Genomic DNA, 25,926 nt, shown 5'->3' on the forward strand with positions numbered 1-25,926 from the left:
TACCATACAGTATTATTCACTAAGCAATGAGATTAACTTAGAGGAAGGCATGTTTCCTCCCCAAACATACTAATTGAGAAACAACTCTCTTTATCACTTACTCCTGCCTCTAAGCCACCTCACAGAAAGGATCTATAAAGAGAGATTATACCAGTTGTCAAAGGCCAAAAAGAACCAAAGTGAACAGGATTATGAAATGAATATTTAAAGTACTGGACACCAAGGGAAGAACCCAAAAGAAGAACACAAGAAAGACATGCCAAAAAAACAATCAAGAATCCTGATTTGCTTGATGGTTTTACTGGAAGACAGAGGCAACTTCCATAACTTTATGGCCCCATCTGGACAGCACGCCAGACCTTGGGTACTGAGGCAGCCCCGGGCTGCAATGTCCTTGATCTCCTTGCAGTCTCTTCCACACTGGCCTACTTTCCAAGGATGAGCTGGAATACTGTACATTCTTTGTCTTGTTCCCTAATCACGCCAGTCTACAATCCTGCCTGTAGATGAATTTCGATATCCACAGGGTTATTACTTTTCAACTATAAATTGGAACCCACAACTTACATGATCTGACAATAAAAAGAAATATGTGGAATTAGGACTGAATAGGAAAAAAAAATCACAGATATCCAACTGTCACTGGACAGCCCTGAACACTTACAGTTGGTTTTCTATCACTTTCATATTGACTATCTTTTATCCCCACCTAAATGATTACTGAGGGCCAAGAGAAGAAAGGATAGAGCCAGATACACAGGAAGTCTTAAATAAATACTTAGTGGTTATTTCATACCAAACATATGAAAAGTTCCGTATTATCGAAAGTTTTTTAAATGTCGGGTTTCATGTGAATTTCAATGGAAAAATGAAATTTGGGAAAAAATATTCAAAAGAATGCTTCCTGTACGTACCTAATAAACACAGGCCTACAGCAAAGATTAAATGGCATGAGAGTTCAAAAGAGACTCTGACTAGTACAGAGATCCAAGCTGTCAAGGAAGAGATTGCAGTTGAGATGGGCTCTGCACTGGCCGAGATGGGCTCTGTACTGGCCGAGATGAGCTCTGCGCTGGCCAAGATGGGGCGAGGGCAGGGGGTGTGGAGGGGGGCAAAGGATAATGACAAAGATGTGAAGGTGGAGAAGGGAAAGAAAAGCATTATTGTCCAAGAGTTTAGCCAGAGTGTCAGGTGCATGAAGGCAAGCAGGAAAAAACAAGGTGAGAAAGGAAAGTGGGCTCAGAAGAATAAGACTGGTGAATAAAGATCTGGCCTTCATTTTGCAATTAATGGGAAGTAATTAACGGTTTGAACAGAACCATAATCAGTATAGTTTAAAAGTCACCTGAGAGCAATACGAAAAATGTAGGGAGCGTGGGCAGCCTGTGTCTACATTATCCCCCATCGTCTGTCACTCTTGTAGGTTCAGCTCTCTGGGAAAGTAGGGGTTTGCCTGGTCCAGATTGGAGAAAGAGGGCTAACGCTATCTGAAGGGTAGGTAAGTCAGTGTTCTACGTGTACATAATAATGTTGACTACAGTGACCAAAATGTATTACAGAAGAAGGAAGACACTACTACTATCGTTGTGCAGATATTTGGAGAGTGATTCAGTGCATTCAGGGAGCTTACATAAGCATCATCCCATGCGGGCAGCCCCTGGTCCACAGGCCAGGCTGCGATGCAGACACCCTGCCCCAGGGCACCCATGTTAACCAAGCGGGGACCCAGGAGTTGATGACAGGGTCTGTGTTGGGGTCCCCAAGACCACCCCCAGGTTGGATGGCTCGGCTCACTCAGTGCCCTCACAGGACTCGACATAAGTCATACTTGTGGCTATAATTTATTCCAACAAGGCAAGATTGGCAAAGGGGAAAGGGCTCACGGAGCGAAGCCTGAAAGAAGCCAGGCATAGGCTTCGGAGGGTCCCCTCCCACTGGAGCCACGTAGGATGCACTGAATCCCCCAGCGTGGGGCTGTGATAATGCGTGTGAAATGCTGTCCACCAGGGGAGCTCTCCTGGGCCTAGGAGTCCAGGGTTTTGATCTGAGGGTCAGTCACATAGACACTGTCTGCCTAGCACCTGCCAAAATTCCAGATTCGCAAAAGGAAGTCAGGTGTTCAACATAAACCACATTGTTCGTACAAACAGTTCAGGCAGCATGAGCCGCTGGAATCAGTTCTGAGAGTGGGGGGAGCCCTCTGGAAATCCAGTTCCCAGACGCCAGCCAAGGGCCAGTCCTGTCCTCTGAAAGGACAGCAGCCAGACCGGCTATGTTAACTCTTCCCTGCACAGGGTCATAACACATTCTTAGGGCTTGAGTTCTAATCATGCTATTGATTCAAAGTTCTGGCTACTTACCAGAGGCAAACTGTCATACACAGGTGTTCTGGGGAGTCTGGGGAGGCTGGGTATCTCAAACACAAGGACATAGGTAGATATGCCAGTTCTACCTGGGGTTGTTCTAACCTGTTGGCAAATTTCAAGGAAGCAGTAGGATATAAAGCAAGTTCATTTTGTGTGTATAATAAGAAATGTAATTACACTTTTCCAACTCCAACTGGCTGCTATTATGTCAGTAAAAAGGAAATATACAGCCCCTGTCCCACAAGGTTCCAATTCATTGGGATTCTCTTCTTCTACTGAAATATGGAACCCCCCCCCTAAAAAAGTGTTGCCTTTTAAACACAGGAAAAAGCTTAGAGGACAAACTCTACCAGACACTAAGGAGTAAAATTACTGTTGCTTTTTGCCCCTATTCTCAGTGTGTGTCTCATTAGTACTGCCAAAAAAAAAAAAATCTGAAATTATAGGACTAAAACGTGCTTAAGCATCATTTGAACTGGGATAGCGCTTTTCCCCTTGGTTCTGTCATGCTTTCAGAAATGGTGCTTATCTGAAGGTCTCCTGAAACTTGCCTTTTGTAAATTCACTGCAGAGTGACGGTGCAAGTTGAGATGTTTACACGTGTGTGCTAACTCAAAACTCTCTAAAGTTACAAATAAATTCAAGTTTGAGATTTCCCTTCTAACTCACAAGGAGAAGGTTTTGCAATGTAACACACAATTTCCTTAACCTCAGAGATGTGGCCTTGGCCGGATGGGGTAAGAGATCACATGAGGTGACTGGATGAGTTTCATGGCCTGCCAGGAGTAAATTTCAGTTTTTTGCTAGTGGGGTTGAGTGCTGTGTGTGATGTTACTCCTCATGAAAATGACAAGAGGAGCCAAGCATTCTTTGCAATCCAGACTGTCTGGCTCTGCCAGAGTTTTTCACCAACACAGATTCCCCCTGTCCTTCATAGTCACTGATTTCACACTCAGAGCCATTTGTACTAAAAAAGGACTGACAGAGAAAGTCTTTATGGTCTCAGAGTAACCTATTCATCACCCAGGGACTAGGAGGAAAGAAACATTCACAAACCAAAAAAAAAAAAAAAAAAAAAAGGCAATAGAAGAATCAGTGCTAATATTTGTCCCTTATCTCTCCTTTTCAGCTGGAAAAGAACACTTGAAAACACAATAAAGAGTAATCTTAAAGATTATTTTTTTTCCACAAAGGACACTTGTGAAAATGAAAACCTTTAGACCAAAATATTTTAATTTTTAATAAAAGAAAGAAAATAACTGTATAAATACAGATTCTGATGCTGATAAATTTATTCACTGCATCCCCTTGCTCAAGGCAAGCCACCCACTGGAAAAATAGGGGAAAAAAAATCAAACAGCCTCTGCACCATCTGATTTACCTTGAGTTCTAAAAATTTATATGCAAGAACATACAAAAAGGGTTGGAAAAAGCACTCATGTAGCCACGCATTATTAATTTCAATTTCAATAGATATGAGCTATGCTTCATTTACTTAAAGTAAATGTCAGCACAACGACATTTTTTTCTTAAAAGGCATCTTGATCATTGAAATTACACAAGAAGTACACTTACAAGAAGGACAGTTCCTAAAACGACTTTGGTAAGTCAGGGATTTCCACACGCAATCCTTACCTTGTGAGAGTCCACACATCTTGGACTCCAGCCATAATTTATCTACACACAGTCAGCACGTTTTTAAAAACTCAGGTTTGGCTTCCAAGGATAAAAATCTCCAGAAAAATATATAAATCTGGTTAACTATAACTGGATTTTGGGCAGTGTGCCCTGTTGTAAATCCAGGTATAGAACAATTTTAAAACATTGGTATAAAGGCCAATTTTTTTTTTTTTAGAATAATTCTCAAGGGTAAGAGATAGGGAAACAAAAATGACACCAGGCATTTCAACAAGCTATAATAATCGGGGCTAGACTAGAACGCACTCTGGTAAATGACCAAATTAATGAAGAAATAAACTTACTCCTAACAGCACTGCTGACAAGTAATAAGCTCATTTCTCCAAGGTGAGACTCAGAGCAACGACACTAAGGTGTGTCTGAGCAGTGTACACACATACAGGCCTGGAGAAAGAGTGCCCCTCTAAAAGTGACATGCTCAACTCTTTAGTCATCTTTTCAGCAAAAAGTTCTAGAAAAAGGCAATATCCTGGGCTGCCCACTGCCCAGAAATCAAGACCCACCCCCCTGTGAAGAAGGGCTTTCTGCTTGTGGTTGACAGCCACAGAGGCACAGGCCAGACTCAATTAAGAGACAAGAAGTCAGGGAACTATATTCTATATCTTGTAATAACCTTCAATGAAAAAGAATATGAAAACGAATATATGTGTGTATATGTATGACTGGGACACTGTGCTGTACACCAGAAACTGACACATTGTAACTGACTGTACTTCAATTAAAAAAAAAAACAAAACAAACCCCGACCAGCCAAAATGTACAACGTGAGGGGTGCTACCATCTTATACACATACTGCTCCACCCAAAGGCCGGGACATCTGAGAGTTCCACTAAAGCAAGGCAATCAAATCTCCTATGACGGGAGACCAGGCCACAGTCAAAGAAGGAAGGGCAGATGTACCTTTCTTGATTTCTCTATTCCCTTTTATACCAACACAAATTAAATACTGAGGTCAAATGCAGGTAGTATACTTTGGGTTTTACTTACTTTATGCAAGTAAACAACAAAGTAATAACCAAAGACTTGGAATCAACTAGAGATTCATACTAAACGAAGGACCATGGGGATCTGTTCTGAAATCTAATACCTTCCATGCCTGTACTGACAGTGTGGACAAAAACATTTCTTTGTCCTAATGTCATTCTTTATGAAGCTCATTGTGATAGATTCATCTACTTTCCTCTGAGAGTGAACTGAGAAGGATTAGAAAAAAAAGCTGAAATGATCTTGACCTTGGAAAGGTGTTCCCACCAGAATAAGGATAACATTCAACAGGAATAAGTAGTCTCAGCAATTAGGGAAAAAAGAAAAGAAAAGAAAAACCTGTGCAAATATATAATAATTGCAAAACGGCAGAAGACTGCAGATCACAGATGACCATAGGTCATAAACAAGGTCAGCAACATAGGACTTTATTGAAAAATAAACGAGTAAGAGCTGACAGGGTACTGGTAGAGGAAAGTTACAGAAGCCCTCTGCACTCAAAATTGCTGTATTTCTTGCGATGATTTCTTTAGACAAAAGACAAACATTTCTAAAGTCACAGACATCTCAGTTTGGGCAAAGATGCAGAAATATCACCTACTTCGACTTCATAAAAACATACCTCAAGTGTTCTGTTTTCTCCTTTCAAAGAAGAAAACAACTAGGATGTTAAAGGACAAGATACTATTCCTGCCTTATGAGAAATGATAGAAAGAACTCATAATGTTAAGCATAAAGAAGAAAGCAAACCCCAGGAGTGTCATGAGGACAGCTTCAATTATTTGGAAGAGCAGATACGTTCCAGTGGGGACCACAGTCCCAGCGTCTCCAAAGGATGGAACCTGAAAGTAGTTTCAGGATAGGTTTCAGCTCAGTGTATGAACATTTTCTAAACAACATAGATGACCAAAAAAAATTAATTCCTCTTGGGGGGGATGATGTTCCCACCACTGAGTGTAGAGGGGAACAAAATAATAATAAGTCCGGGGATGTTATAGAGGTGACTCAAATACAGGGTGCAAGCTTGGACTTTAAAGCATTTAAGAGATGCTATAATTATAACTCTCTATGAAAGACTTCACATGTCTTAATTATAGTCATCAAGACTCATAAAGCAAACTTTCTGGAAAGAAGGCAAAGTGCTCTAAAAAACAACTTCCTTTCTACCCCTCAAAATGTACAAAAAGAAAAAAGTAGAGAGGAAACCTCATCTTCGCTAATAATAGCAAAGAACTTATCAACCAGAAACAATACAAATTAGATCAAAGAGGGAGGACCTGCTGGGGTCTATGCACAGCTCTTCTGCTGGTAAAATAGTGCAGTGTCGAGGGAAGCAAGTGGCAAAGGTTCTCAAAGACTTCTGATATCCCCAGCTTGGAGGAGTGAGTAACATCTTACTGGAACTCACATCTACTAGCAGTGGAGGGACTAAAGAGACACTACACAGCCAAGTGATCCCAGTCCCCTCACCCACCCAGCAGTGCTCAGGGCTGAAAGCAGGCCTCCTGCACAAAGTGGCCTAAGAAATACACCCAATACAGAGAAATACACCCAACAGATGCTCAGAACAAAAATCCCATAAACAGCGAGGCATCATTTCTCATCAAATGAGAATGATTTCTCATCAAAGTGGCTCATCCAAAAGAAAAAGAAAAATGGAACTGGTTATAAAATACAATAAAATTAAGAAGCAAAGCTCACAGACTAAAGCTACCCACTGTCACAGAGCCCAACCACCACCACCCTACTCTAACAACTGAATGGCTAAAAATAGAATATATACTATCATCTTCCAGTCCTCCAGCTCAAGTGCTAAGAGAAAGACACACAGACCCAAGACAAATAGGGAAGGAAGTCAATGAGATTCCACCCACACTATTTTTGGACAAACAGAGGGGCCAGACAAAATTTGGAGCATTCCTAACAAAAAAAGGAAGATGAGGCACACAACATGCAGAAGGAAAATGAAGAGAACACTTTGGAAGATTTACTCCAGGAAACAGAAGGAAAAAATAGACTGTAACTGTTTTGTACTATCAAGAAAATTTAAGGAAATGTGGACTGTTTGAAATAGGATATTTAAAAAATAAAATAAGGTAGAAAGAAACCGTCAGAGCTGAAAAAGGAAATAAGGAGAATAAATAATGATATCAAAGAACTTAAAAATGAATTCAAAGCACCAAATACATATAGTGGGCACTTTAGTCAGTCAAAACCTACTTATGGACACTTGACATTTATATGCTAACCACTGCCGAACCAGCATTGCAGATAAGAAATTTGAACAAATCACACAAGAAAAAGAATGAAGAAATGAAGCAATCACAGGGAGGTTGACAGCTTTGGTAGAGAAACAACAGAAATCCAATACTTGAATGATCAATGTGCCTAAAGAAGAAAAAACTCCTGAAGACTTGAGAAAATATTCAATGATAAATTGGGAGAAATCCTTAAAATGAAATAATAAATATATGGATGGAATGGGTTCAGAGTTTTTCAGGATAAAGAATAAAGAATATATAACACTGAGGCACAACCTGGTGAAGTTATTAAACCTCCATGTTAAAGAAAGAAATATTCAAATAGAAAAAGCAAATCACAAAAAAGAAAAAAAGAAAAAAAAATCAGGCTTCCTACAGACTTCTCATCAGAATTAGATGTCAGAGAACAGTAAAGCAACATCCACCATGAGGAAAGCAATATGGATAGAAAAGAGGTGTCACCCAAGAATTCAACACCCAGGCAAGTCATTAATACGTGAATGCCACAAATACACAGTACTGAGAAAATATATCACCCCTGGACCTTCGTGGAAAATCTACCTGAAGGTATAGTCCAGTCAACTCAGAGGTAAATGAAAATAAATAAAAGCATACAATTAAAGAAACTGAGAGAAGAAATATCTGGTGATAAATATATATTTAAATATAGAATTAACACAAAATATGTAAAATATGTAGTTTTAACTGCAGAATTTATATAAATATGAAAATTTCTGAATGGAAGCTGAATAATAAGTAGGTAATACACAACAAAATACTTAGATGAGTTTTTTAGGCTTAACTAGAAAGGATTTCCTGTGATCATACCAGGGAGTGAATGTGAAATCAAAGGATTAAAAGTTTTTATAAGTGTGAAAATAAATGAACTCTATGTATGAACTTTGCAAAACTATAGAATCATTCTTGAAACATTAAAGATCACATAGGCTGTAAGATCAAATGCCAACTATAAGCCAGCCAAGATACACAGAAACACTTAAGAAGGAGAAGACAAGTGAAAGGAGAAAAGCAAACCATCCAGGGTTATTTAAAAGAGTAGGTATACTGAGTCTGAATAGTCAGGAAGCTGTCATCAAGGAGGGGAGTAGAAGAGACAAAACAGATTAAAATGATGAGCACAGAAATGATCTTGAATACCATGTACATCTCTCATTCCAAATCTCTTTTTCCTAATCAAAGAAAGATAATTTCAGTTTACATGTAGCCTTTCAATGATGGTCAATAAGCTACAAAGACAGACTGGAACCTTTGGAAACACTGTCCTTAGCCATTAACAAGTTTATATTGTTCTTATATCATTTGATACATTCAGTGTTGTCTCAGAGAAGACAGTTAAAGAAAATAAAATATACATATAAAATAAAATGTGTTAATATTACTATTAGCCATTAAGAGTTAAAGAACCGTTCCAAGTCTGGTATCACTAATTTACCAGTATTAGACAAGAGTTTAAAAAAAAAAATCGGAACATGCAAATAAAATGCCAAGGAAAACAGAGAATGGAAGTAATATATATCAGGGGTTGGTAAATTACAGCCAGAGTGCCAGATCCAGCTTGTGGCCAGTTTTCATAAATAAAATTTTATTTGAACGTAGCCACACCCATTCATTAACAAAGTATTTATGGCAGAATTGAATAGTTGTGCCAGAGACCTCGTGACCCATAAAGCTAAAAATATTTACAATCTGATCCTTTACATAAAGTTTCTTGACCCCTGGTAATAGAGCAATAAATTTCTCCACTGTGCATGTGAGGGTCACAATAAATATTATATCATCTCTGAAGCAGATAAACTGAGAAATGTACCTTGAAAACTACTACTAAAAGTTATTTATACAGACTACCAATAGCAAAATAAAAGTAGACTACACACCTTTCAAATTATAAGAGGTGGAAAACACAACCAGAAACCTAATACAAACCAAAGAGCGAAGGAGAGTGGGCACGAGAGAGGTAGGGACGGAGAGGGGAAGAGAACTCCCAGAAATCAATCAGGGTTAGAAGGAAAAATCAGATGCAAGGAAAAAACAACCCTATCTATAATATCAACAAGTAGAATGAACTCACCTGCTTAAGGACAAAGATTCTCAAGGTGAGATTTAGAAAAAAACAAAAAACAAAACTCTGAGAGGAGGAGCAACAGAGATTAGGAATAGCTGAAAATAATGGAGAAATAGACCAAGTAGATGGAAACAAAAGAACCACAGAAACAGTCAATAAAATTGAATTCAAGATATAATAGCATTAACTTACATAAAAAGTTATAAAGATGAAAATTTAATTCTCATGACACTTTCTAGGTACCTCAAAATAGACAAAGCAAAAATTTCTGGAAATCAGAGAAACTGCCATAAACACTACAGTAATGACAGACATTAGCTCAATTCTCAGTACATGGCTGATTCACAATATAAATAAGGAGATACACCACAAATATAAGCAATGAAATTAAATAACACAATACATTTGTTTTGTTATTTAAGTACATGTATATATTTTGTGTATCCAAAGAACAAAAATGGACTACATGTTGGGTGACAATAAAGTCCAAAAAGTAAAAACAATACAGACCACATTCTCCTATAAAAATGATGTTAAGACAGGGAATAACAAAGGTTGAAAAAAATCACAACCACTTGGAAAATTTTAAATGGTCTTAAACAATCCTGGTTCAAAGATAAAAATCAAAATCATAATTTTACAAAATCTGTAAAAGAATGATATGAACACTAGACAGTAACAAGTAGAAAAATTCTAAGCTTTAAACGCTTTTAATTTAAATCAAGAAAATGTTAAATAATCTAACAATTAATTCAAGAAACTTTCAAAAGTACAACCAAGTAAAAGAGAAATTGCAAAAAAGGAATTAATAACGATAAGATAAAAATTAATCAATAATAAGGGTATGAAGAAAATACAATGGGGAAAGAAAGTCTTTTCAATAAACGGTGCTTCGACAACTAGATAGCTACTTGCAAAAGGATGAAAGCAGAACCCTACCTCACACCATACACAAAAATCAACTCAAACTGGATTAAATGTAAAACCCAAAACTACACAACTCTTAGAAATAGACATGGAAGTAAATCTTTGTAGCCTTGGATTTAGCAACTGTTTCATATATGTGACAAAACAACACACAGAAAGCAACAACAACAACAACAAAAAACAGATAAACTAGACTTCATTACAAGTAAAAGCTTTTTTGTTACATATAGTACAATTTTGCATACCAAACTCGTCATAAAACCTTATTAGTTCTACTTTCTTTTCCCCTTGGAGACATTCATCCTAGGGCACTCCATCCTCCCACAGGTAAGAAGGTCAGTCTTCTAGAAATATCTGTTAATAAAATTGAAGCTAAAAGTGATTTTAAAAAAAGTAAACCTAAAGTAAACCTAAAACCTAAACTAAATAATAAACTGAGGCATTTGTTATTTATAATTTGTAAACAGGCAGTTTAGAAAAGAAAATGAAGACTTCATGACAGAAATTAATTCAATACAATGCAAATAAATACAAGACTTTTTTTCTGGCCCATCAGATTACCAAAAATCTAATGATAGTGAAGTGTGCCAAAACAGTTACTAACATAAAGCAGAGGTACAAAAGTCGAACAATACAACCTTTCTGAAAGGCAGGTGACAATGTGTATCAAAATGTTAAATAAGTTTATCAATGGGCTAATGATTCAACTTTGAGGAACTCATCTGAAGGGGCAATCACGTAAGTATACAAAGATGGATCCCCTACAATATTCACTAAAGCGTTAATTATAAAAAAAGAATTATTGGACTCACTGACTGAGCTAGCCGGGCAAAAATTACTGGACTCAAAAATTACTGGACTCAAACTAAACATGTATCAACAGAGAGGGTCAGCTATAAGTGGTGGTGAGATGAAGTATGTAACAACTAGTTCTGCAGGGGCTGGGGTCGGGAGACAAGCTCCGATTTGTAACATTTGCCAATTTCTGTGGTGTAAATACTCCCATCATGGCTCATCTCAAGCAACAAAATGAAGTCACTGAATGCACAGTTGAGAAGAAATGTATACGGCTGGCTTTTCCAAGCAGGTACAAGTCAGCTGCAGCACACCACTGTATGATTTCTGGTACACTGAAACAACAAAATACACTGGAACATTAAAAAGCCATAAATAAGATGCAAAGCATTTACATTACATGGCAAGATATGCATTACATATGACTGGATGAAAAAAGCCAATTACATACAGAACAGTTTATGCTGTGTAATCTGGGAGAGTGTTAATTTACATGTGTATATAACTTCATTTGCATTTTGGGAAAAAAAAATCATACAATGGTGATGTGTAAACATTACATTCAGTCTAGTTTTGCCCATAACAAGAACAGTAAATCTGGCTTTCATAGAGTATCTAAACCAGATTAAGATTTTTATTTTAAGAAAGAATAGCAAAAGATCAACAGATTTGGCTTCAAAGTAATTAAAAACTTCCATATTAAATAGTACAAAACAAAGAAAAAGAGAAACAACAGACGGGGGTTAAGTTATCTGCAGTAAATATGAAAAAGGCTAATTTCATTTTTATGTTTAGAGCTCATAAATAGGCAAAGGAAACGAAGAGACAACTTACAAAATAAGAAATTCAACCAGAAACAAACATATGGAAAAATGGTTCATTCTTACCGGTGATTCAAAAAAGTGCAAATTTTAAAATTATGTACCATTTTTTGCCTACTACTTTATTGATAATCTCGTAATACTGCTCGTGATGTTGCAAACTGCATACAAAGATTTCAGAATATGTTTAAGGTGTAATCAAGAGCTATAAAATTTTTAATATTCTCTTAGAGGTAACATTTCTATCCATCTAAGCTAACAAAAATGTGTGAGTGAATGTGTGTGCATGTGTCTGTGTGTGTGTGTGGGTCTGTGTGTTTTTAAAGAAATGCTATCTCCACCAAGATCTTCATCACAGTATTATTTTGAAAATGAAACCTATGGGAGAAAACTAAATGTAAAAAAAAAAAAGAGTAATCAAGCAAATTAATATATATCCTCTAATAGAATATTATACAGTAATCCCAAATATTAATATGAAGTTTATATAGCCACAGAGAAAATGCTTACAACATAATGTTCAATTGTACAGTACGAGTATACCAATATGAGAAACACAAAAATAAAACAGACTAGAAAGGAACATCCAAACAAAAATCATGCTTCTTCCATTACTTCCGATAAACTTATGAATAAATGTTAAAATCTTTTTTCAAATTTTGTCTAAAAAATTGTTGCATTATTTATGAAATTTCAAAAATCACTGAAAAACAAAACAAAAATACTATTATTAACATAGAATGGGCTGTCATTATTTCAAAGGCCATCACGAAAATAATATAATGCATTTCTTAACAATGTAAGAAATTCTTAAGTGGAAGAAAATAAATACTTCTTAACTCAAACTTTGACTGTCTATTCAATCCAACAGTTCTTCTCATTAATAAATTTTTAAAAATATTTCAGAAAGCAACCATACCACCAGAAGATATATATCTCAAGTGCTCTTCTTTATTTCATTCCAAAAAGAGAAAAAAATATATATATATATATAAAAATTCAGGCAATAGCATACTGCTTGAAGATATATAATATAGAGGAAAAATATTTTTAATAGAAAAAGTAAATCATGGTGTGACCCTGTGGTTCAGTACTAGGGACGCATAACACGTTTATTAATTCTGGGAAGAATACATTGTCATTTGAGTAGCAATTCACAGAAAGGCCCTAGGGATTTAGAAAAACCCAGACAAGAATCCTTGTTCCCATGATAAGCATGGCCTGGAGTGGAAAGCCCTAAAGAAAATGTGTTTCTCAAAGGGCATATCTGGTGACTTCTGTGAAAATGTATTTGGAGTCAAGATTTCCCTAAAGAAATATTAATGAAGTCTTATGATTTCCTCTATTAAAATGCAATACTTTGCCAAGGATTGTATGGATAGAAAGAATATGAAAACGAATGTAAGTGTGTATATGCATAACTGGGACTTTGTGCTGTATGCCTGAAACTGACACATTGTAACTGACTATACTTCAATTTTTTTTTAATGGGAAAAAAAGAATTGAATGGATAGGGAAATACAAATTATTTATCAGAAACTGATCAAATAACATACAAGCATCTTCTCCTACCAGAAGATGAAAAACTTATGGGACTCCTCATTACAAGAGTTGATATATGCCCCTAGTTTTTTAATCATTTCTAATGTGCTCTGGATCACATCTTAAATGGTGACCCAACACATAACAGGACATACTAGGATGTTCAGAGGACATCCCATTCACTAGTCCTTGAACACATCAAGGCCTTTCCATCTCCAGAATCCATGTCTGTTCTAAGCCTGGCTCTCAGAAGGACCAGGATTATGACCATTCATTAGTTCTTTACTCACCAGGAAGTGACTGATAAAAAAAACAGAGGCTGATTTCAGCACTCATTAGCTCTGCTCTCAAATTATTCAAAACTACTGAAATTACTCAAAAACCACTTGCCTACATTTTGAATCAAGAAATCCTCTTAAAATATGAAAATGAATATATGTATGCATATACATGGCTGGGACATTGTGCTGTACATCAGAAACTGACACATTGTAACTGACTGTACTTCAATTAAAAAAAAAAAAAAAGAACTCCTCTAAGTTAATTCTATCAGGGACAAATGAAGCTCATTTTGAACGCTAGTGGTAAACATGCTTTAGGGACCTCGAATGACCCACTCTCTGTACTTGGATGTGATAGCCCAGCACATGAACAGCTCGTAAGAGAACACAACCAATACACAGGCGCCTTTCTCAGCTAAAAATTACAAATTATTTCTGTATTACATGTCTTCACCCGAGCATGAATCCACTTGAAAAGAAAATCTCATGATACAATTTATCTACTAACTGCCTTGGGCAACTGACAGGCACTCCATTGTAGGAGGAACAAGCCACGGACAGTAGATTTCGTGGACGAGAGACATCCTAATAACCTATCACAGATTAGCAGAGTTCCCAATACAGTAACAGATGCATTTCTATCACCCTGAACAGCTAACTGGGAGAAGGAAAAAAAAACAAAAAACCAGGAGAAGCCTGGTTGTAAATTTTCTTTTTTTTAATGAATAGTTTTTCTCAGGACACAACTCGATCTGAACTCTGGACTTCAGCCTTAGTATCCAACCACCTCTGGGAGCAAGAGGACCCAGAGAGTGCATGCAATGAAAACAGCTCCCATACAACCCAGACTTTTACACATGCTCATCTCCCAGTCGACGACCTGGGAGAGGAAGGCACAGGAGACGTGCCAATGACGAAGAAACTCGGCGGGGCAGTGGAGCTGACAAGAGGAAGCTGCACTGGCCGGGAGCGTCCTGATCCAAGTCGTCAAGTCAACACACAGCACGGGGTGCCCCGCCTTTGCTCCCCTTTTCTCCCCTCCAGAGCCCAGGGAACACATGGCCATACCACCCCATGAGCAACAACGCTCTCTGCCCTGCTGAGCCCCGCAAGGTTGACCATCACTCTTCCTCGCCTGCAACTGTTCTCCTTTTCCCTTGCACCTGTCCAACTCCGAATCTGAAATCAAGGTAAGTGAGCCTGAAGATGAGAAGGCCGTGGGCCAAGAGGAAAGTAGGGGTCAAAGAATTCCCAACGCCTGTCTGGCACCTCCAGTGGAATTGGGCCCTCGTACCAATGTTTCTCCAGAGCTAGGATTAGAGTCCAGCTGCTCCTTCTTTGGTCATAAAGTTCCTTCTCCAGAATGTAGGCAAGGGACACACAGGAAGTAGCTTTGCTCAAGTTTCTTTGACCATGGCCATGACAACTAAGGGCAGGCAGTTCAGAGGCCACCACAATTGATAGGTCATATAAATATTTCTTAAAACAAAAAAGTATGAAAAGTCCTTACTTCATATTGTGAATGTGTCCACCATTACCTGTTCTGGTTTCAACGAAAGCCCCAAGAAAAAAAATGGGCACAGAAATGGACACAAATGGTCCATCCAAGGGTTAATTCTAAGTCTGTCCTAGAAGGTCCTGGAAAAGGGACTGATGGCTCCAAATACAAAGGAGTCCCCCAGTATGCTCCGCCAAGGTGCCTGAGGCACTTCCAGTGCCCAGGCCCCAACGGCCAACCTGCTGTCACCAAAAACGGCAGAAATGGGCTTGGGCAGCAGAGATTCTTTGCAAGCAAATGAAAAGCACAGCTTAAAGCTCAATGAAGAAAAAAAAAAGTGGCAGCAGTGACTCAAAGGTGGCTGCCTAGGGGTATCTAAGAAAACACACCCAGGCTGAGCAGGGCAGCACAGGAACACTGTGCCTCTCAGGCTCCACCTCCATGCCTCCTGGGATGCCGCCCTTCCTGCAGGAAGCAAGAGACCCATGCTGATACGACAGGAGGCTTTTGATACCACTCCCTGGGAAGGCAGCACAACTATCAGCAGAGTGCCAGGCGGCAGGAGGGGCAGCTCCGGACAGACTGGCTCCCGCCTCCTCACTCCCAGCCCTCCTCACCGCTCCTGCCCAGAACCACCCGAGCCGCCTGCGGGGGGAAGAGAGGAGAGTGAGGGCGGCCAGGAGCCCACCAGACCTGGCAATGCCTCCTGAGATAGCCCATCACTTCTGGGGAGGGCCACGACGCAGGCTCCCCATCCAGGGGTAAGTGTGGGGGGAAATCGGCTGACGCCAAAGCTGCAGAAGGGACATAGAGAAAGTTCCAAAGTTCAAACGGCCCTTAGATTTCTTCACTGTACAGGTTTCTATAGAGATAGTAAAGGAACAAATGAAAAAGACACCCTTGGGTCTGTTCAGAGAGAGGCAGGGCAGGAGTACCTGACCACCTTGCAGCGACAGGCTTTAGAAAAGATACTCATAACAAAACAGACATGCAGAGCCATAGGAGGGTTTCATTATTTGGTCGGACGAACTTTAACAAAGCCTGGGTACCACTGTTTTTGCATGACTTACCAATATTCAAGAGTCTATCACCAGCGTTAGAGAGAAAAACAGAATTAAACTCTTAACAAGTATCCTGGCACTCTTTTAAGGGCAAACAAGGAACAAGAATTAAAGTCATCCTGTATTATTAGAACAAGTCACAGGAAGTGGGTCAGCTCTTTAGGACAGGAGGAAAATTGCATTTGCCATCTGCAGAAAGAATCTAAACTATAATGAAGGAGCTCTGAAAAGTGTAAGTCCTAAAATAGCAGTTCACGTGGCAAGAAAATATCATTGCGTCTTTACCTTAAAAAATAAACAAACCAAGAAAACCTACCCAGACTGGGTATAACAAAAGCAGAGACATCTGTTAATGCCGCCCTCCCTAGCTACCTGGACAGAAACACAGGTAGAAAGAGCTGTTTTAAGGCTCTCAAGTAACTGAGGTGAGGACGCTCGGATCATTAAATGCGGAAGACGCGCTATTACCCAACACAGATCTACAGCCCCTACTCCCCTTCTAGCAAGAGCACTGCATCCTATTTTGAAACCCAGTGGCCTGTGATAGATTATCCAGCACTGGCTTGCTAGCTTTCTGCTGGTAATCATGAACCAGTCTCAAGCCCCCACCCTCTGGAAAAGGACAGGGAATTTTACACTTTGTTCGATAACAACGTATTTTGTCTTGCAGACCATGGTGTTGTTAACGAAAGTTAATCATCTCATGAAAGTACATTCATAAATGTCTTTCTCTGAATGCATTAAGGCACCCAACTTCCCCTCTCACCAGCTTACAACCACATGATGTTTGAAAGAAGCACCAACTTGGGAGTTCCCTAAATCTTGAAGAAATGCACATACCAGAGAATCTAAGGAACCCCTCCTAGCATGTGGTTAAGAGAGAGTAAATGGGTGGGGAGGATTCCATGGGAAGGGTCTTGCAGGGGGCCTGCAGCAAAGAGCTGGAAGACAGAATCATGGGTGGATGAGACACTGACCCATTTCTCTCTAGAAACCAGTCAGCTGCGGCCACCAGGAAACACAGGGAAGATGCCATCAGTCACCCTGCTGCCTCTTCACCAAAAGGAAATGTAAAAAACAAATAATAAGGATTAAAAAGCTGCAAAAAGTGTTTAAAATATAAAAAAGAAAAAAAGAAAAATTCTATTTCAATTTTTTACTGAGTGGTTATGACCAAAAAAAAAAAAAAGGTCAAATTCTGGAAAGAGGCAATTAATTCATGATTTCAGTTCTCCAAAGGGGGAAAAAAATGAGGCTATCTCTCAGAAATATACATGAATATGTTTCTAAACATGACTATTCACTTCCTGCCACAGAGCCAAAAAGTCTCACTCTAGCTCTTTTTCTTTAATTTGTGGATCAATTATTGTTCCCTTCTGTGAGGTTTCAGAAATATAATGGCATTAATAACATTCCGGTTCCCAACCACACCACAATCCATTACACACTTCCTTGAAACAACTATTTTGTTTTCAAAGCAGTCAAACTGCTCACAATCCAAGAGTAATCTTGTGATAAAGGTGCGTGGAATTTTCAAATATCAAAGAACTTGTGTGTGGAACAGTTTTCCATTCAAACTGCTGGATAAACTGCTATTGGCTTTTAAACCTGAAACAATTATGAGAATGTTCAACTGAATCATTCTCGTGAGACAATGAATGAGAAGCAGCCTTGGAGACAAAGACTTTTTAAAAGACTTCGCCTTTAAAACAGAGTTTCTTTTTACTGTGCCCCAGGTGGCCCACAAAGCGACACAGAGGAGTGGTAAGTGGAGAGCAAATCGATGATACCCATTAGAAGGAAGCGAGAAGTTCAAATCCACACCCTCCAATTGCTCTACTTTCTTTGGGGGAATCCAGCTGCCCACCCTGCCCCCATCCTCCTACACCCACAGGTCCCCAGGTCCCGACAACAGTATGACTGTAAATTGAGAACGACAAGGTGCTATGCTGAGCTACAAAGAAACAAGGGCCACTGTCTGCCCTCGGGGAGCTTCCAATCTAGCTGGAAATACAGGGCAAGTGGTCATTAACTGTCTCTCCTACTTAAAGGCAAAAAATGATACGTTTGCTCCAAGGAAATAAAATACATAACTTAGGAGTTCAGATTCTCAAGACCATCTACTTTCCCCGGTTGTGTAATCCCCGGAAAGCTCCGAGAATGGCCTTCATATTATTTTGTCTTTTTCTTTGTATTAAGAGCCAATAGAAAAGCCAAAGCCAGGAAGGATAATACTCAGAAGGACATGTTGGTCCGAGAGTGTTAACTGTAAAACAACAACTGTGAAAAGGGCATGTAGTCTTTCCTGTTGGCAAATAAGAACTAAGGAGGTTGCACTGGCACATTATTTTACACATAGTAGGTGCTTAACATGTCTTCATTTGATCAGCATTCTGTATGCAATTGTTCTTTCTTACAGTAGGTCTGGTAAAACAAAGCTAGAGGAAATGCTTATTTTCTAATAACTGGCAAGTGTTGAATAAATGAATTTGAAATATCTTGATAACTTTATTTTAAAATAATACTAATTTTGTTCTTAAAAATGAAACATGAGGCTTTTAACAATATGTTCTGCACTGATTTCAGAAATTACATCTAGGTATGAAGGTCAACCCCAGAGCTATTTAGCAAATTCAGTTTTTGGTTCTCAGCATCATGATATGGGTGTTTATTTTGTTTGTAAAGTCCAGATTCACGACCACCTAGGATCTATGAACTCATTTCCAACAGCATGTTTAAGTCCTTTTTTCCTTTGTACCACACGTTAGGTGCAAAATCAGATTTTTACATTATTGGTAATGTAACAAATCACAGGTGAGTGTCAAACAACTTCCTATAATTTTATTAGGAACAGCTGTTCACACAAAATAGCGTTTGGGTCTGAGAATAGCTTTCTTTAAAGTTACTCCATTCGGCAGAACAAGAGAAAACATTCACTGTTTACTGTAGTCAGTTATTGCCACAGATTTAATTACCAACAATCACACATTTTACCTTCTATTGCTGTTTCACACTTCCCTAGGATTAATTCTGCAGAGATCTTAACATTGCTTAAAAGCCATTCTAAAAGTTTCCCTTTGAAAAAATGTCACTGCCCTCCCTGTTCAACCAGAAAATGAGACTTTAAATTTGTTGCTACAAATACTTGTATTTCTCTCAACCCCAAACAGAGAGTCTGGAGAAAACAGATTCTCTCCACCTTCTCAGGGAGAAAGCAATCCTAACCTTCTTAAAATGGCTTCTCTCCCTTCCAAGATGCACCCTTTGAGCTATTGTTTCCTCTACAACACCCAAGCCACATTTCCCTTGATATCAACAGAACTAATAACCTCCCCTTAAAGAAAACTCTTATGAATGCTGGAACCAAAAGCATCCTTGGAAAAATCTCGTTCAAGTCAGTGTAAGTTTGCCTAGATCAGGAAGAAAAATGTGTTCCTTTTTTCTGCTAAGTTTAGCATAGCACGCTGCCTCACAACTGCAAAAGCTGTTTCAGGTCCTTAAAAATTCATCTGTAATAAAAATCATAGCCGTATTTAATAGGCATCTCTGAAAATTGAACATAAGCCATCTCTTATAAAGTGCAGCTGGGTGGTTTGATTTTTTTTTTAATGAAAAAGAGGCTATAAAATTTATTTTTAATGAACAAAATGGCTACTAAATTATTCTTTTGGTTCTCCTTTCTAAGCCTATCTAAAAATATCTGAATAGACACATACCGGATCATTTCACTGTTCAGCAGGGTTTTAATTTGTGCCCAAAGTTCCCATATGAAGAAATAATTTGTAACTACAGGATTGACAGCTATATACATGGCAGATCTAGGCAATGAATCTATGTGGTTCAATGCACAAATCTTACTCTGAAGGCTTTGTTATATAGTCAGAGCTACAGTTCTGATTTTTATGAGGGATGTTCCCACTTCACTCTTCAGATACAAACTATAAGTACTTTGTTTCCAAAAGAAAAAGAAAAAAAAAAAAGAGGAAATGCATCCAAACAAACCCTGACATTCAGAAACATATTCAACACTTGGAAGCTAAAACAGTAGCAAAAAAAAAAAAGTTGGTCTTAAAGCAGCCTCATAAACACCATATCATGGTATTTCCAGGGAGCTTCTGTTATTAGGAGTGCTTAGAAGGAAGCTTTCATTCTGCAGTTCTGAGTAGCCATCCTAGACAGTCACTAACCTCTAGGTTAATTCAGGCCCGTCCTTCCCCTACTGACGTCCACAGAAGGGTGGTGGGGTAGGTGCTTTTACCCAGACCTGCATGAATGAACACTCCATACAGTCTAAACGTGTCTGAGCGTCCCCAGCCTTCCAGGTGACTTCTTTCTAATTTTTCAGTTTTCAGTACAAATGTGTATCGCTCAAATTTAAAATGTTCTTTCTGCAATTCCTAAAATTTAATCATTGTGGTTCTCCTCATGGAATTATATATATGTAAATCACAAAATCTGTTCAGTCACCACCTGTACTCTAGAGAATTTAAAAATTCACTCTGATGAGTGTATCACAAAGAAAAGTACGTGGCAAAAAGATGACAGGGTTAAACCTGCTTCTACATGAACAAAAGTAATCAAGACATGGTGTGGTTTCATTTGTTTTCCTTTAAACTTTCATATTTGAAGCATGACTGTTATCATTCTCAAATGCACCCAGCAGAGAACTGTAAGACACTGGTTCAAGATGTGATGTAACATCTTACATTAACATTTCCTACCCTGGAATGCATTTGTATTCAATTGGCTCAAAGAGTTACACATAATTTAAAAAAAAAAAAAAAAAAAGATCATGATTTTCTCTGCCACAAAATGAAAACATTACATATTCCCACGTCTCTATAATGTATTCATTACTTTATGGTCCCAATTTCTATCTGGAGGGTCTTAAATAAGCTTACTCTTTCAACAAATACTTATTGGGAGCTGTCTATGAGTTAGAGATTGTGCTACAAGCTGGGATTTAATAGTGAGCAATATGCAAACAGTCCTATCTGCCAAAGCTTCCAGCCTGGAATAGGAAGAAAAATCTCCAATCACATATGTAATTCAGTTAGAAGATCAAGAATATATATTCTTTTATCTAAGACTGGCCTAAACTTTGTCTCTTTTCAATAGGTGGAATCCAATCAACAACAACAACAACAATTTGCTAAATCTTCCTGTCTGATTATTAAGATCTGAAGAGTAAAGATATCAAAAACATGTAAAATAGGAACAGGCTAATGAGGGAAAAAATGTTTCTTCAAGGAAATGAAAAAATGTCACCATGAATATCCTTGACCAGAAGCAGGCATTCAGTGCCATTTGTTTTACAGACTTAAAGAAATACTATATTAAATAGTGTGACCTACGTGCCATCAAAAGAAATACTCAGTTAATACATGAATATTAATTAAAGAAAATGTTATATTTAGGAAATAGATAAAAATTTCAATTTAAAATATTCTCTTGCATATCTATGTAGAATACAGTTTTCTTGAAGTGTCTAAGAAAATAAACACTAATATAAGCAAATTCAGAGAATGAATTAAAAAAAAAAAACAGAATTCAGAATTCAGTATGATACTTTATCATAGAAGGTTTCCAGGTTCATTTTTTTTAATAGAGTGAAAACACTTAAGTAGTAGAATTTGGAACATAATTGGCTTAATTGCTGGATATGTATGAAGACAGCCCAAACTTAAATGCCACACTTTCATCTAGGCAGGTAACCACTATTTTCCCGTTCTAATTTCTCCATATTATTAGTATATAAAATTATTTAATCATGTGAACAAATGCAAGGGGCTCCTGTCAAATAAATCCATTTCCATTAAAATGGCGTCATGCTTTGAACTAAAATTTACTTTGAAAATAACTGCATACTGAATTTTATTGAAATATAAGGGTGATTCCTCAATTTACATAAAGCAGTTAAAAATAATGGCAAACCTTTTGCTAGGTGTCATGTAAATGAATGAAAATTAGAGTGCACTCATCGAAGCAGCACATCAGGAGTTCCTCAAAAGGAACCCCTCCCCAACACCTTCTCTGTTCAAATGCAACACCACTTTTCTCCTGGACTCAAAGAACCAGGAAAGCCCATACACACACACACACACACACACACACACAAATCTACACTGAGCATACAGCACTGACTATGTATGAGTGACGTACTGCTCTAGTTATGTTCCAGAAGCAACACACCTAGAACATGAAGCTGAACAAGTCTTACATGATGTCTAGGGATCGTGAGCCTAACAGGAAGTTGTATAATTTTTAAATGTTACTAATAAATGTAGGTGCTAAACTGATGTCATATTTTTCTACCATTTCTAATAGGCCATATTTGGGGTTTGGGGTGAGGCTGTATTCAACCTACTCAAAAATCTAATAAGAGGGGAGGAAAAGTTCTCCACATTACCACTTTATCAGTAAAACTGTTTTACTCTAATTTTTTCCTCTTCAAATTATCTCCAAGTTCATTTTTAAAGCATAATATGTTATTTAAATATACAGTATGTAATTAAGCGTCCATCTCTGGGTATTCCCCCCAAAGTCCTCCTCTCAGATGTTCAAACCTTAGGCCCTCACACAATCAATCCCCTTCCCCAGCTCTAACTCAGAGCTGCTAGGAACCCAAGGCGGCAACATTTCAAGCAATGGGGTTGGCCTGAGAGACCTCAAACGCCCTATTCACAGCTAAACAGAAACAAAGGCTGTAAACAGGGCAAAAGAAAAATCGTTCTTAAGTCTCTCTAAAACACATGCTTTTCCCCTTAATCATGCATTTAAACACTCTATCCGTTTCTCTTGCCCCTTCTGTTTTCTTCTTAATCTTGAGAATTCAGAAAACATTCAACTACACCTTTTCAGACATTAGAAGTAGCCCAAAATAAGAATTAAAATGAAAACTAAAACGATCTTTCTTTTCCAATCGCAGTTTTCCCCTCCCCTGGCTTCATTCCCTAAAGCCCACCCCTTCTATCCAGGGTTTGCCTTCTGTTCTTTATAAACATGTGCACATTTATCTAATCTGATTTCAAAATCAAGACATTAAGCATGGCATGTGAATTAACCATTTGTAACTATTTGTGATGATTATATTTTGTTCCTTCTTGTAAATGATCCAGTACATAAGCAGTTCCGTCCCAAAGGCAATTGGTTCCTTGAACCGGGAGATGGAATGCTCAAGATAAGAAAGAAAATGCACGCTTCTCGAATGAGAATTGACAATACAATATTCTTTTCTTCCAGAAAGGTCTGAGAAACATATTTATTATACACGCAAATATCCAGAACACAAGTGCAGACATTTTTCAGGCCTGTTATTGCAAAGCTGTTTGTTCTTTCTACCACAATAGCTCAGAGTTCTGTCGCTCTGGCTTGTCTGTGAACCCTGATCGTTGATTCTGAGCATTCTCTCAGAGATAATCATCAATAAAATTCCTGGGTGAGAAATGGCATTTTCTTGCTCACCTAATGTTAAAGCAGGTGTTGGGTTATTTTTTAGAGATTAAAGGGAAATTTTTGCTGTCCACTTCCCATTTTTTCTTCTAGCCCCGATTCCAGAGATATTAAAATTAGCTGTCCGTTTTAAACAAAAGGTTTCTATTTGTTTCCATGAGAGTAACTGAGAGGCTGTACTGGTTTTCAGTAGTAACTATTGAGAATTCAGGCCTACATCTGGATTGCCTCATTAAACAAAAGATACCCGTCGCTGTCAACAACCACACAGCACAACCCTCCCATATCCCCTCATCTTTATCTGAGAGGAATGGTGGAGACGCGAAGCACGCCTGTCTGCATCAAGAAACTCTTCTGGGTCCCTCCTTTTGGTGGTCTGGTGGCTAGAGAACAGCACTTATGTGACACATTTGGGCTTGCCTCCCCGCCCCGCGAATACATAAGCCTCTTTTCTTCGGAGAGCCTACCACTCGGCTCCCTGATCATCACTCCTCGGAGAATCCAGTCGCGAGTCTGCCCACCGTTCCATCATTCCCTCCCGACCCCAGAAAGCACTGATAATGGATGCACACAAGCCACCCCACAGCACGCTATCTCCAACGTGCCCTGGCTCCGCTCGCCACCCTCGGGCCACACACACACACCGCTCCCCACTCCACCACCCTACGGGGCGCCGCGGCCCCGACACTGGAAGTTCAAGCCCCCTGCCCACCTTCCCACCCCCACGCCCCTTCCCGAAACGATCTGCCATTTAGCAAATGCACAGCAGATAAACGCGCACCCCAAGTGCACAGCCCTCAGGGATACCAAAAGGCACACGCCGAGGCCATGGGCAGGGCAGCCCCGACCCTTCTGCGCGCGGGCGCGCGTGTATGTACGGGCCCGCGCACCCGCGGGGGTGCGGGTAGTGACCGGGGGCGCGCCGGGGGAGGGCAGGGGCGAGCCGCGGGCTCCCGGGGGCCAAGGCCGCCGTCCCAGGGGGCCGGGGGCGGCGGGTGGGGGACGCAAAGGCCGGGCAGGAGGGCCCGCGGGGGCCGGGCCGGGCTAAACTCACCGAGCAGCAGCAGCTTGAGCTCCCGGCGGGCGTCCCGCTTGTCCCTGCGGAGCTGCCGCTCAATCTCGTCGTTGATCCGCCGGGCTTCCTTGGCCTCCTCGCTCAGGCAGCACGCCATGATGGACTCCAGAGTCATTCTTCCAAAGTGCCTCCGCTGCAGCCCCACCGGCACCCCCTGCTCACACGCGCGCACACACACCCTCCCGCCCTCGCTCCCCCGAGGCAGCGGTGGCCGCCGAGCCCCCGCCGCCCGGGCGCGCGTCCGGGGCGAGCTCGGGAAACGGCCGCGGGGGCCGCGGCCAGGGCCGGGGCCACCAGGTGGGCCGGGGGTGCGGCGGCAGCGGGCGGCTCCGGCCGCCGGCAGGAGCGAGGCGGGCGCGGGAGGCGGCCGCGGGCGCTGGCTCGGGGGGCGCGCTGGGGAAGGCCGCCGCGCCCGGCCTCGCTCAGACGCCCGCGCCTCCTTCCCCGAGAACTGGCGGCCCGCCTCGCCCCCCGCGCCGCCGCCGCCGCCGCCGCCTAGGCTCCCCTAAGCCGTGCGCCCGGCGGCGAGAGCACATCCACCGGGGCGTCCCCTCAGCAAGCGGCCGCCGACGGCTCCCGGCGCCCGACACGCCCGCTCCTTGTCGCCGCCTGACACGGCTCCCGGGAGCCCTCGGCCCTGCCCGCGCCCACCGCCCGGCTCGCGCGCAAACCCGGCTCGCCGGCCCGCCCGCCCGGCCGCCGTGCGCTCCTCCGCCTCCGCCTCCGCCAGACGCCCACCCCGGCCCCGATTGCCAGGCGCGGAGCGGCTGCTCAGTGCTCGCCCTCCCCCTCGCCACACACACACATTTTCTTCTTTCTCTGAACTGGAGCACAGATCCGGGAGGGAGGTGGCGGCGGCGGCGGCGGTGGCGGCGGCGGCAGGAGGAGGAGGCGGAGGAGGAGGAGGGAGGGGATGGGCGCGGGAGGAGGGGAGCTGGAGGCGGTGCCGCCCGGCCCCTCCTGGAAGGCTTTCCTGGGCTCGCAGCCGCCGCGGCGCGCCTCCCAGTGCGGCTCTCGCCTCGCTCGCGCCGCTCTCTGGCCGGGCCGGCCCCTTCGGGCTCTGCGGGTGCCTCCTGCTCCC

General features: G+C 40.7%; 1 protein-coding gene across 1 annotated transcript in view; it reads right to left on the reverse strand.

Moving 5' to 3' along the window:
- The window catches only part of LOC105087414 (guanine nucleotide-binding protein G(q) subunit alpha), a 261,505-nt gene extending 236,327 nt beyond the window's left edge, over positions 1-25,178 (reverse strand). The window contains exon 1 of the mRNA XM_031449914.2: positions 24,825-25,178. Within this exon, the coding sequence (XP_031305774.2) occupies positions 24,825-24,960 (136 nt within the window). The 5' untranslated portion in view covers positions 24,961-25,178. The remainder of the gene's footprint in view (positions 1-24,824) is intronic.
- Positions 25,179-25,926: the final 748 nt, after the last annotated feature.

Source organism: Camelus dromedarius, chromosome 10 (genome assembly GCF_036321535.1).
Source record: "Camelus dromedarius isolate mCamDro1 chromosome 10, mCamDro1.pat, whole genome shotgun sequence".
In the NCBI taxonomy this organism is placed as follows: Eukaryota; Metazoa; Chordata; class Mammalia; order Artiodactyla; family Camelidae; genus Camelus; species Camelus dromedarius.